Source organism: Natator depressus, chromosome 12, assembly GCF_965152275.1.
Source record: "Natator depressus isolate rNatDep1 chromosome 12, rNatDep2.hap1, whole genome shotgun sequence".
Classification (NCBI taxonomy): domain Eukaryota; kingdom Metazoa; phylum Chordata; order Testudines; family Cheloniidae; genus Natator; species Natator depressus.
The window spans coordinates 33,162,533-33,176,679 of NC_134245.1; the positions used below are offsets into that span (position 1 = coordinate 33,162,533).

The following is a 14,147-nucleotide window of genomic DNA, read 5'->3' on the forward strand; positions in this document are numbered from 1 at the left end:
TTACTTGCACAGGACTTGCATTGATCATGCTATTATTTTCACTACTCATTTAAAACATCCATAATTGCAAGGAAAAAGCCCTAGCAGCTGAAAGGAGATGAGATAGAGCTGGAAAAGCAAACCCACACAACATACTTCTAATGTACAGAGAGCCCTGGAAAGGCATGTACACTTTTCTGTGCACTTAATGAATTTACGTCAGTGCTGCTGCTTTTATAATTTTTGGTATCAAGCCTGTGACCTTTGGGAGCATTGAACTATTTCCTTATTGGCTACGACCCTAGCTGAACAGAAGGAATTTTTAGCAGTTCTGCTTAATATGGACAAAAACTGGTGCACATGTTACATTGAGAATGACTATTGCAGCATTCATGCAGATGCTGTAAAACTGTGTGTTTTCTTCAACATTTTCATTGCATTCTATTGTCATTGTTGCCAAGACGATACTCAAGTAGCTAGATCACAGCTGGGGAATGGGAAACAAGGGAGGATGATGCATAAATGGAGGTATCTGCAAAATATTGTCCGCATTTTAATCCAGGGTGGTGATCTGATATAGAGGACTAGTGGCCTATAGTTGTCAGAGGCTTGATCAAAAGCCCATTGAAGTTAATGGGCATCTTTCCATCGACCTCAAAGGGTTTTGGATCGGCTGAAGTTAATGCTTTTAAGGGTTTGTTTTTTTTAAGTTAAATATTTAATATTTTAAGTTTTAAGAAGATATAATAACGTCTTTGTCACTGCTGCCTGTTAAACTAAATGGATGATAATGCAAACCCATGTCTTCGGTAGATTTTTAAAACTCTCCTCCACTTTCATAAAGGGCATGGGTTGAAGCTGGTAATTCTAGAGAAGAGAGCCAAGGTCAGTGGTTTCAGATGCACACAATTGTGCGCTGCTTTGAGAGTTTTAAAGAACACGCGGGTGATTCGCTTGTGTTTGACTCAATGTTCCAGAGCTTTAACAGAATCTAATGGTTCAATTTATGTGTGTTTTGTTTTTAATTTCAGGCTGCAAACAGTTATCTGAGGGATCAGTGGTTTCATTCTTTGCAGTGGAAGGTAGGTTTTGCATTCACTATTTTCCTTGCAACGTTAATAATTGTAACTATGAAGCATGCTTTCCCTCTGCTTGTACGCCCTGTGAGCCATGCATGGATGGTGCTGTGGATGTGCAAATGCCAAGAAGGGCCACAGCAAAAAATGAAGTGACTTGACATCGTCTTGACCCAAGAGTTCAGATGCATCATTTCTTCATCCCTAGTGGTTAGGCTCAATTTATTCAAATGAAGAAAAGTCCCTTCCCGTTGAGATTTAGGTGATTACTTCTTTTTTTGTTTTTGTCTTTCTTCCACACCTTATTGCAGCCATGTCCTCTGTCTAAAGAGGAGGGTCTTTTCCCTTCAGAATCCCTAAATCCTAACAAGGCCACAAACTGAGCAGCTTGTGATAACCTAGCACTGTCAGCCTGTGGTAGCCTCCATGCAGTATATATGAAACACATTTTCAGGTGATACAGTAACAAGAGCCCACTTGTTTCTGTGCCACAGAATCTAGTAGATATATAGAAATTTACAAAAAGGCAGACAGCCTAATCTTGCGATATTCTAGGACACCCTGGTACTTGATTTTATTTACTCATGTGAAACTGGGCCAAGGGTACCTTTTAAAGTTGCTATTCATTGTAAGTAGCATCAGTCTGCTTATCAATCTGTTTCATACTTTTAAATGATTTGGAATTACCTGCAACCTTGGGTGGTGTTAATTCAAGAATCTTGGGTAATTTTTCCTGCTCACTAGAAATTAGGTTGATTAATGCTGGGATTATTAAACAAATTGGCTCACAAATGACACCATAATATGTCAAAAACAGATCATTCCCAACCACCAAAATGTGACCTTTTAAAGGACTGTGGATGAGTTCTGTTACAGGTCCAAATTGACCACGAAGACATTTACTTGAGAATGAATGGGGTTGTTATGTGTATAAACTCCACGGTGTGAAACAATAACTTTCCTGTATGTTTTTTTGGACCTGAGAGAGCAGCAAAGGACTTTTCTTTGGAAACCTTCCAGTGCAGTCCGACAGGTTGACTTCTTTCTTGGTCGCTTATCAGGATTCCATTCTGCCCACAACAAGTGCATGTGAAAATAAATGGAAGTCCTTCCCATAGAATTGCTTTGGTGTAGGCATTTTTGGATAGCATGGATTGTGAAAAATAGTTACCCAGGAAAATTTAGATTACTCCTGTGTTTTTGTACAGTTACAGACCTCTTTTACCAGCTACTTATAGAGGAATTGTACAGGGCAGTACAAATGGGTAATTAGGAGTAAGGGAATAAAACAGAGGAAGGAAAATTTAGGGATAAATCACTTTTAAATTTTATGCTTTGGTTTACTTATGTGGATATAATAATACCTACCTTACAGCTGTAGTGTGAGTCATATTTAATCCTTTTAGATCCTGGGCTGAAAAGTGCTATGTAAATGTAAACTATTAATGTTTTCTCTCCCATTAATAAATGGTACACACTGACAATCTTCTGAGGATGTTAAATAAATTAGTGGGAGGAACAAATGAAATCAGTGCATCTTTGCAATATTTTGAGTCTGCTTGGCTGTGTTATGTGATGACCATGATTCGCAGGTCAGTATCCGATTTCGTGCGGTGATACCTCAGTGCTCTACAGCTAAAGGGCCAGATTCTGCCAATCTTACTCGTGTTTAGTAACTTTACTGTTTGAATGATCCCATTGAATTCTAGTGCTTTGCTGGATTGAGGCCATGGTGTTTAGCACCTTGCAGGATCAAGCCCATACTTTGAACATATCCAAGTTCTCAGCAGCAAGATCCAAATGTTAAGGAGTTGTTAACCCTCTCCCAGCTCATGACCATGCAGAATATTCTGTCTGTTGTTTGTGTCCCTTTAGGTGACAAATAGCATTGTGTGCAAAGGCTGTGCTAAGCCAAGGCACTCCTGCTTTTGCCACTTAACTGTGCCTTATCTTCCTTTTACCAATATTTCAGTGTATGACTGATGCAAAATTAGCCTTGAAGGCAAGATTATCTTGCTGCTCATGCAGCCCTGCAGTAAAATATGGGGACATCATGGATTACAGCATGAAGGTTCCATGTGCTGTGACTTCCCCTCCTGCATTGATGGGCAAGGAGTGAGCAGGAGGGGCAAAGACTAGGTGAATTCTCCCACCCCACCCAGTGTGTGTGCCCAGAGAGCTGAGGCTGGTGGTGTGGGCCAGCAGATTACTTTCTCCAAAGGTAGAATTAATCAGCTGCTCGCTATGTCTCTGGTCCGCTCTTTGTGCGGCTTAGCCATACCCTACCCCATTCACAGGGCAGATGGTAAAGGTACAATCTAGCCCTGAAGATTTAAACAGCAAAGAAACACTGTAGCTAGCATGGCTTGTTTCGCTCATACATCTTCCAGCGATATGGAGACAACTTCGCTCTGTAGGAGCTGATCTTAAGGATGAGCTTCATAAACTTTCCGATGCTTGCGAGCAAGCCTCTCGTTCTGGGAAACTTTGAGTAATTTAACCTCAGTGGACATTTGCTGTATAGAAGGATTTATTTTTGCCCCTCTGCTGCTTTTTTTTTTTTTTAAAAAGTTCTTTTTTAGTAGAATAAAACATTATCTTGATTTGAAAGGCCTTCCCTTTGCCAGGAATAGGAAGCAATTCATTTCCACAGAACAATGGCAGAGCTTAAATCATGACCCATATACTTTGTGCTAAAACATTTCTGTTTGCTGGAATATAGTTGCTTTTAATGTTTTGGTTGCTTAACTTTTCAGAGGAAAAACACCCACTAACATTATGCTGTTTACCTTGGAACGTATTTGGCCGTTCAAGTGAATTCACAATAGAAGCAAGGGCAAAGGCAGGATATCAATTAGTGGCCTCCTCCCAGGTGCCGCCTGGGGGGTCACAAGGTGACCCTGCAGGTGGCCTCTTGCCTCAGTTTCCCCTCTTGGACTCCTCAATAAACTTCACCCATAGGTTATTTGTGGCCAGAAATGCCCCTCCTTGGGGTCTGGGTTTATTAACACAAAATAAACTCAAAATAAAATTCCAAACTCCATTTAAAAGTCTGGCAAAAGTCTGCACAAACAAAAAATTTCTGTTCCTACTCCCTGGCTTACCTGCCTGGGGCCTTTCTTGCTTTGGCAGGCTCCTCCCAGGCCCTACCTGGCTGGAGTCTTTTCTGTCTTATGCCTGGGGAGCCTGCCTTCCCTGGTCCGTAGCTTTCTTTAGCCTTCTGGCTTCCAGACTCAAACCCTTCCCCCTAGCCAAAAGTCTCCTGCAGGAGCTCTTGCTTGCTGCACTTCTGCAGTCTCTACCCCAGCTTCCTCTGGTTGTTTCTCCCTGAACATCTCTCTTTCTCGCTTCCACCCCGCAGCCTCCTGCTGCTGTTATAGGGGAATCATCTAAGCCCTGCTTTGTAACTAGAGTTGGTTGGCCCCAGGCCTCTAGCCCAAAAAGGGGCAAACCACCCTTTTATACAGGATTAACTTGAGCATCTGAGAGCAGCTACAGAATCTCCCTCTGCTGCTGCTGATACAGATTTGTCAGCTCAATTGTGCTACCACCTGTAACTCCGACTCAATTGTCAACTTACATTTTGTGTTGAAAGTTGCTTGGTATGGTGACTAAACAGATCCAGAGGGAACTTCCCCACAAAGAAACGGGAAGTCTGGTGTTTTCAGAATGGTGGTGTTCACCAAAGGCCGGTTGGTAGGGTAATATCTGCATGTGTTTTACAATAGGTTGGTTGCCCTGCTGGATGATACTTTGGTATGGTACCTTGATGCCAGCACTCTCATCAGTAATGTAGCTCTAAATATTTCTGCAAGTCTGGAGAACCCAGATACAAATGTCTAAAGTAGTTCTCCATTGGGGAGCCTTACTATCATTATATGTTATTTGTATGGTGATAGTACCTGGAGTTCAGTCTCCGCTGAACTCAGGACTCCATTGTACTAGGCACTGTACATACCTTTCTTTCCCTGAAGAGCTTAATGTCTAAATAGACAAAACTGAAAGGAAGTACTAGTGTCTCTGTTTTAAAGTTGGGGAACAGAGAAGCTAAGTGACTTGCCCTAAGTTCCACAGGAAGTCTGTGTCAGAGATAGGAACTGAATCCGGGTCTCCTAAATTCCCAGTCCAGTGCCTTAACTTCAAGCCCACCTTTGGTCTCATGACAGTCAGTGTTAAAATCCATGGAAGCCCCTCTTACTGTATTTTGGGTCAAATATCAGCTCACAATGGCCCGCTGAGTATTTCTCTTGACCCTTTGGGTCCAATTGCTACATCTTTACTTGCAATGAATAGTACTTTATTCCACATTTCAATGGAACCAGGTGTAAGGTACTACTCAGTGTGAATTGCTAGGGATCAGATTCTGATACCCCTGTTCATGTTGAATAGCACTTTACTCCACCAGTGGCCCCACAGAATTTTATGCCCAAAAGAGTAAAGGTGTTGGAATCTGGCTGTAGCAATGGAAGTTCAGTATTTTTATATTGCAAACAGCGAAGGTTAAGTTGAGAGACACTGTCCTGAAAAGTGTGGTGTAGCCTCATGTGAAACACCTTACGGCATTGTCACTATGGTAATGGTTAAAAATAGCGCTGTTGCAGGAGTGAGGTTTATATAGAATTTAAATGATAGCATCAAAGGGTTTCACAGGCTTAAATCTGGGTAAAAAGTGTCTTGAAACCACGAGATCAGAAAACTTACCAGAGGTGATGGCTAAAAAGCTCCATCACTGAAACTGGCATGGGGACATCGGTTAATCTCCTGGCAGATGATCTGAGAGAGGAAGCTCTGGCATCATGTGATAATGCATTAAAGAACCATGTGACACACTTCATATCAAAATCATATTCAAAGAGCTGCTTGTTCCTTGGAATCCTTCCTGGATTTCAGCCATTCTCTTGGGTGGGTTTTCCACCATTGCTTCCAGTCTGCGCTGCAACAGACATCACATTTCAGTATGAAGACCGAACAAACATGTCATGACCATTTCCTTGCCTTTCTTGAGGGAATATCTTAGGCATCTGATAAAACCGAGAACTTGACACTTCTTTTCTTCAGCAAGTTTTCAGTAACTGAAGGTAGAGGAGGAAAAAGGAGAAGTCCTCGACTGTGTCTCTGTGAGTGCGTGAATAATTAATTGAGGGAAAGCTAAATTGAGTAAGTTAGTTTTGCCTTTAGTTCTGGAAGTGTGGAGGCCCCATGGCCATTCTTATGTCTTACGGGAGTGAGTTCCACACTCTGGGTTCAGCCCTTTGGAAATTTTGTTTCCTGCCCCTACCAGTGAAATATACAGGTATCTATTATGGGAGGGAGAGGTGACTTCTTAGTTACCTGGAGCCAATCCCACATAGGGCTTTGAATATCCAGGATCTTGAAGTGGACTCTGAATTTAGTAAGCAACCAATACAGAGTGAGGCATGAGGGTGATTTGTTCGTGTAGACGAGTGCTGCTAAGCAAACAGGCTGCTGCATTTTATGCCACTAAGAGCTTTTCAGTGTACGTGGCTTTGTTCCCAGCAGAACGGAGACTAAATCTCAGAAGCCTTGGACTACTGGTGCCTTTCTCTCAGGATGAGGCAACGCTGCCTCTCCAGCTCCAAACCCTCTTGTGGCTGGGATTTAACATTCATTTTTATGTTTTGTTTTGAATGGAAATGCCATCTCTTTGCTGCCTCCTCTGCCAGTGTGAGGCTCTGTGGTAGCATTCCCCTGTTCTCCTTCCACTGTGATTGATGTTACCACTCTGTCTATGAATTTAAAGGGCCACCTCCTGGAGGGGAAAAAATTCTTTAGAAAACATTCTACTTGCCTAGCATGTGTTTTTGTTTGTTTGTTTTTTTGGTATGTTTAGAACCCCACCCTCAATTTCCTGTTGCTCAGGGCATTTTCATGAGCACAGGAGATTTTTTTTAGAGTTTCTCTGTTCCTGCTACATATTATGCCCCACCTAACCCAAAATCCAGCCATCCAATATTGCCAGTCCCTTGGAGACTCTTGGCCTTGGCCTTCTGTTTCCTGAGTTTGTGGTCATTTGCTTGGGGTGACCAGGGTGTCAGAAGCAGAGAATGTTGCTCTCAGATTGAGAATAACTGCAAGGTGAGGATGAGCTCTTCAAGAAACCAAGGGAAAAACAAAAAAACAGCTGGCGGGTTAGCAGAATTGTTTCTACAAGCAGACTCCTGTAGTGTTTTCCATGAGGCCTCTCAGCTTTTTAAGAACTGGCACAAAGGGAGTGATTTATGCTCTTGGAGCAAAATCGCTTCCACAGTCAATGCATGGGGTGAGATCACTCTGACTGTGGGTGACCCTGTCCCCACCAGAGCAGAAGTCTCACTGAGGCTATGTCTTCAAAAGGTGTGTTTTTACAGCAAGGTAGCTCACATGCATTAGTGATTTTTGCTGTGAAATCCTAGTGGAGACAAAGCACAGGTAGTTATTACCTTATATCTATGTCCTAATTTAAGCCAATTCAAGGCAAGTCTGCAGTGGTGTATACAATGACTAAACAAAGTGCAGCTGATCACCCACCTCCCGCCAAATAAACACAGAGGCTTTTTACTATGCTCTTAGGGCTCTGCCTTGATCCTCTGTTTGTAGCCTGGCAACTGTATGTTCTCCATTGCTCTTTTGGAATAACGGAGCTGTCAAGGTTCCTTCCCCACTCTGAACTCTAGGGTACGGATGTGGGGACCTGCATGAAAACCCCCTAAGCTTATTTTTACCAGCTTAGGTTAAAACTTCCCCAAGGTACAAACTATTTTACTCTTTGCCCTTGGACTTTTTGCTGCTACCACCAAGCGTCTAACAAATATATATAACAGGGAAAGAGCCCACTTGGAAACGTCTTTCCCCCCCCCCCCAAATCCTCCCAAACCCTACACCCCCTTTCCTGGGGAAGGCTTGTGTCATAAATAGAAAGGGAAGGGTAAACCCCTTTAAAATCCCTCCTGGCCAGAGGAAATCTCCTCTCACCTGTAAAGGGTTAAGAAGCTAAAGGTAACCTCGCTGGCACCTGACCAAAATGACCAATGAGGAGACAAGATACTTTCAAAAGCTGGGAGGAGGGAGAGAAACAAAGGGTTTGTGTGTCTGTCTACATTTTGTCTTTGCCGGAGATAGACCAGGAATGAAGCCTTAGAACTTTTAGTAAGTAATCTAGCTAGGTATGTGTTAGATTATGATTTCTTTAAATGGCTGAGAAAAGAATTGTGCTGAATAGAATAACTATTTCTGTCTGTGTATCTTTTTTGTAACTTAAGGTTTTTGCCTAGAGGGGTTCTCTATGTTTTGAATCTAATTACCCTGTAAGGTATTTACCATCCTGATTTTACAGGGGGGATTTCTTATTTCTAATTACTTCTATTTTTATTAAAAGTCTTCTTGTAAGAAAACTGAATGCTTTTTCATTGTTCTCAGATCCAGGGGTTTGGGTCTGTGGTCACCTATGCAAATTGGTGAGGCTTTTTATCCAACATTTCCCAGGAAAGGGAGGGTGCAAGTGTTGGGAGGATTGTTCATTGTTCTTAAGATCCAAGGGTCTGGGTCTGTAGTCACCTAGGCAAATTGGTGAGGCTTTTTACCAAACCTTGTCCAGGAAGTGGGGTGCAAGGTTTTGGGGAAGTATTTTGGGGGGAAAGACGTGTCCAAACAGCTCTTCCCCAGTAACCAGTATTTGTTTGGTGGTGGTAGCGGCCAATCCAAGGACAAAAGGGTGGAATATTTTGTACCTTGGGGAAGTTTTGACCTAAGCTGGTAAAGATAAGCTTAGGAGGTTTTTCATGCAGGTCCCCACATCTGTACCCTAGAGTTCAGAGTGGGGGAGGAACCTTGACAGCTTGATAAAAATCCTCACCAATTTGCATAGGTGAACACAGACCCAAAGCCTTGGATCTTAAGGACAATGAAAAAACAATCAGGTTCTTAAAAGAAGAATTTTAACAGAAGAAAAAGTAAAAAGAATCACCTCTGTAAAATCAGGACGGTAAATACCTTACCGAGTAATCAGATTCAAAACATAGAGAATCCCTCTAGGCAAAACCTTAAGTTACAAAAAGACACAAAAACAGGAATATACATTCCATTCAGCACAGCTTATTTTATCAGCCATTTAAAGAAAACAGAATCTAATACATATCTAGCTAGATTACTTACTAAATTCTAAGACTCCATTCCTTTTCTGTTCCCAGCAAAAGCATCACACAGACAGAAGGAGCCTTTGTTTCTCCCCCCCATCCAGCTTTGAAAGTATCTTGTCTCCTCATTGGTCATTTTGGTCAGGTGCCAGTGAGGTTATCCTAGCTTCTTAACCCTTTACAGGTGAAAAGGTTTTTCCTCTGGCCAGGAGGTATTTTGAAGGTGTTTACCCTTCTCTTTATATTTATGAAAGGAGCGATGGACAGCTGGGGTGCGCTGCTGCTTCACTCAGACTCCTGCTGGAGAATTGCTGTTGCACAGAGCTCCTGTAGGTTGATGACTAATTTCAAGCAGTTCTGTTTTCCAGGTCACAGTGACCCTAAGTCCTGACAGGTTTGCAAAGTACTCTTTCAGTGCCTCTTTTATAACTGTAATAAAATGCAACCTCCCCTTGGGTTCCTAAACTAGACCGTGGCTCAGAAGAGCTAGATTCCCTAGCATCGAGGAGGTCTCTTTTGGGAAAGGATTGGAGATCTCCTTCAGGGAGATTCTATGAGGTGTAACTGTCACTTGTCCTTCTTACATGAGCCACTGGATACGAGAACCAGTGATTTAATCTTGGACTGTACTTTCTCACAAAGCTCGCTGCTCCTCAGTCAAACTCATCTTCCTGCTGAGGCTTTTTCAAGAATTGTACTGAACAGAATTAAGATGTTTCCCAGGATAAAGAGTTTCCCTAAACCCCTTTCTCTTGTCTACGGAGGGTTAGAAAGTGTCCTTATCTGCTCTGATTGAAATTCCCCCCTTACCTATGGGAGCAGGTGAAATCTCTCTTGCTAGTTTCTAGAACAGCTGCCTTTCCAGCTCTGTAGCAGGGAAAGATTCCTTCCCTCATTGCTCTCTGAATGATTCTTGAGACTGACAGGCCAATAAGGATATGTCTACACTGTAATTATACACCCACAGCTGGCCCTGGTCAGCTGACAAGGGCTTGTGGGGCTCAGGCTGCAATTGCGGTGTAGATGTTCGCGTATCATCCGATCCATACCAGCCCAGCAAAGTTGCTCCTGTGTTAGGGATTCAGTGCTAGTCATATAGCACTGGTCTAGAACTTTGATGGTTGGGATCTTGTCTGAAAACTTGACATTACAGAGGAGAAACAGTCAGCACATGTGAAAATGCTCTAGTTGCTTCAAGTGCCTGCTGTAGAGTGTCCATGTTTCGCAGCCATCGAGAAGAGAGCTTAATGTGATTGCACAATAGACACTAATCTTGGTGTGAAGTTGAATGCCTCTGACATTCCACAGACGGCGACAGCGGCGACCACAGACAGAACTGGCTTCAGAAATATGCTGTGTGATTTCATCTTTAATTGTGGCCTTATTAGATAACATTTTTCTACTGCATTAAGCAGCGTGTCATCAATGGCAATTTTGGGGGCAGAATACATTTTCCCCAGAACAGTCTGGTAGAGCAGTTCAGTGTACAGCCCTTCTTGTATAGCCATCTCCAGGAACAATCTAGGCCTTCGAAAACCCTGCACCACAGGACTTTTTTACTTGGCGTTTTATTGTCTCATGTCACATGGGGGGAGGGATAGCTCAGGGGTTTGAGCATTGGCCTGCTGAACCCAGGGTTGTGAGTTCAATCCTTGAGGGGCCATTTAGGGATCTGGGGCAAAAATTGGGGACTGGTCCTGCTTTGAGCAGGGGGTTGGACTAGATGACCTCCTGTGGTCACCTTCCAACCCTGATATTCTATGATTTCTATGATCTATGAAGCTCAAATATCTTAGAATAAATAACTCTGTCCAACCCGCTTGCCTGGATTGAAAATGTCTGAGTGTTTACAGTGTTGTGTGATGCCCATGTCTGGTAGCATTCATGGGCATCATGATCTTGGTACATTTGTTGTAGCCTATGTCATAGTACTGTCTCCTGATAAAATCAGTCATGTAAATTTGTCTCAGAAATTCTGGCTGTCAGACTTCCCTTAGAGAGGGCCTGATCCTGCAAGGTGCTGAGCACTCTCTCCTACTAAAGTTCATGGGAGTTGAAAGGAGCTTGGTACCTTGTAGGAGCAGCAGCCTTAGAGCCCAATACTGCACCACTGATATTAGTGGGAGTCTTGCAGTTGATTTCGCTGGCTGCAGGAACAGATCCTTCCTAGCCCAGGTAGCCACACAGGTCTAGAAGGACAGGAATAATTTAAATGTTCCTCCTCCTTCTTTTCATATTTTTCTCATCATAATGTGTCTTGAATTCACCACGATAAAATTGCTGTGTCCAGTATAAAATCAGCGTGCAGCATAGCCGCTTAAAGGATTGCAGCAATTACCTTTAACATCCACCAAACCAAATGGAATGAAATGTGCTGCACGTTGCCATATTTATTATATGTTATCTCTCCTGTAATAATTTCCAGACACTCTGCTTGGTTGTCATTTAAATGTCCTTCATTTTTGAAGAGTGGCATTTTTAAAAACTAAAATAAGAAAGAGAGAATACTGACAGCAAAAGTTGTTTAAATCATCTATTCAACCCCAAGTGGCCAGCATGTCATGATTATTCACTGCAGCATATTCTCTGCTGCTTTGTACAGTTCTGTTTGGAAATGAGAATACTAGATTACGCTTAAGTGACCCTTGCAAAGGTAAGATGCATCAAGAACAAAGGAATTGCCGAGGGTGATTTACTTAAACTGTGGTAGGTTTAAAAGTAAGATTGACGTTGGCCCTGAGGATGCATTCTTTGTCCACCCCAAAATTCCCAGGGCCACAACAGGAGTTTTAGGTGCAAAATGAATGCAGAATTAGGCCCTTGAAGTGTTGGTTTGTCTTGCCATGTCAAGCAGCATTTATATAAGGGAGAAAAAGATTGCAGTAGTTTCAGTGAAATCTCAGGTTTTATGCTGATCTTGTGCGGTGAGCTGAGGGGTAAAGAACGGAGTTAAGTGATGGACTCACGTCAGATGTGAACACGGCTCTGAAATCCAATACTTCTCTTTGTGAGAAAGGAAACCGCAATACAGTGCTCTGTCGTAAGGAAATGGCTGCTTTTCCGAAGTCTCTTTAAGATGCTTGTGAGTATCACATCAGTGTACAGTATCTGAGCTCTCCTCCCTAAGGCCTCTGCATCAGCAGGCAGCTTTTTGACACCAACACGTTCCTTGAGCCGTGCACATCTCTCCTGCTGACGACACTGATGATGCAGGTGCACATGAGAGAGAGAGAAGTCAATTTCAAAGCCATTTATGGTGGTGCAGAGCTAGAAACAGCAAAAAAAAAAAAAAAAAAAAAAAAAAAAAAATTACGTTTGCCGAGGAAGGGGAAACAAAATAGGTAAGTATATGCATTTCTATTTCCAAGCTTCTGCAGGAGGTGAGACAGAGTGGGGGCCAGGAGAGAGTTTGGGTGAGGGGCTGCTGCACACTATGGAGAGTAAAAGGGAAAAAAAGGGGGGTGACAAGTGTGTCCCTTAAATCTGGCTTGTATATCTGGGAAATGTAACTGCTTTGCATGCTGCTGGCTGCCACCTGATCTGCCCAGTGCTCCTTTAGACTAGGAAATAGCGCTGACATGGATTCTCCTTAGGAGGCTCTTGTTATCGGTTAGCGAAATATGCAGTATTAGAGAGCGCTTAGTGCTAATTTAGGGAGCTTTCTCAGGTGGTGAGGGGGTCTCATTTCCCAGCTGAATCGTTAGCCTGCCGGAATGATTGGCATCTATTTTGCAGTCTTGCTGTTGGCACAGCATCCTGTTTCCCAGGCGACAAATGGATTCCACCTCACAGCGTGGAACCTGAAGTGTGCAAGCCAGAGCCAATGGGTTTCTCTGCAGCAGGGATGCTATCTGGCTTTGCTCCCCAGTGGCCTGGATGCAATCTCCTACTTGGAAAAACTGGTCAAAGTGCAGTAATGATCAGGCCATGTTGTGCCTTTTTTCTAGAGTGTAAGTCCCTCATTCCCACATCAGGCTGGTAGCCGGTGTACATCGTCAACCAGACTCCACAGACACAGCCAGCGTCTGTGTGATATGATGAAGCGGCATTAGAAAGCTGGATACCAGTGACACTCTTTGACTTGGTGTCAGCTGTGTTCTATATCCCAGGCAGTAGTGCCCATAGTGCTCTCTATGGATTGGGCTGTTTGCATTGTGAGTTCCCATTCTGGGGAGCAGTATGACTGTACTGGCAGCTGGAGTTACTGCTCCTCTCTGGTTACAGTCGCTGCGTTCACTTCCTGACGTGTGCTGTAACTCCATCATAACTCGCTGCCTCTTGTGTTGTATTATTTGAAGACTATCGTTCCCAGGCATTGCCTTTATCCTGTTGAACCTCTCGATCTGGGTGTAATTTATAATTTACATATAATTTACATACCTAGCTGATAGTCTGAGCTCTTTTTTAGCTACAGTACATAACTGTCCATCTGTGACTGGCCCAGAGCTTAGAATGTGGGCACTGCGCGGCAATAACAGAGCATCCCTAATGGTGGGAAGTCCATCAGGGAAACACAGGATGTGTCAGACTGGATCAGACCAATGACCCATTTAGTCCAGTATCCTGTGAGGACCCTAGCGCAGCACCAGATGCTTCACAGGAAGGTTAAAGTACCCTGCAGTAGGCAGTAATGGGATCTGCCCCAGGAGGAGATTTCAGGGCCAGAAAGTGGTTGAAACCTCCCCTCTACTGGGATGAGTAAGACTTTGTCTACACTTGCAATGGAATGTGGGGTGTATGTAGCTGTACGCACCTCAGTGCCAGGCAGGCCGCATCCACGCTCGCTGTGAGGTGTAACTACACGTGGGAGTGAAAGGTTCAGGCAGGCAGCAGGGAAAGGCTGAGGCAGCGGGACGCTACACTGCTAAAAAGAGCTGGGTAGTGATGGGTGTGTAGAGAGCTGTGCAGGGTACATACCCTAGGGTTCAGGCTCGTGGGGCGCTCTGCTCACCTGCACCAT

At 43.5% G+C, this 14,147-nt stretch overlaps 1 protein-coding gene across 2 annotated transcripts in view; it reads left to right on the forward strand.

The window, feature by feature from the left end:
- CMIP (c-Maf inducing protein) overlaps positions 1-14,147 on the forward strand; it is a 170,500-nt gene that overhangs the window by 103,426 nt on the left and 52,927 nt on the right. For both annotated transcript variants that reach the window (XM_074968827.1, XM_074968828.1), the window contains exon 3: positions 1,011-1,061. In XM_074968827.1, the coding sequence (XP_074824928.1) occupies positions 1,011-1,061 (51 nt within the window). The remainder of the gene's footprint in view (positions 1-1,010; positions 1,062-14,147) is intronic.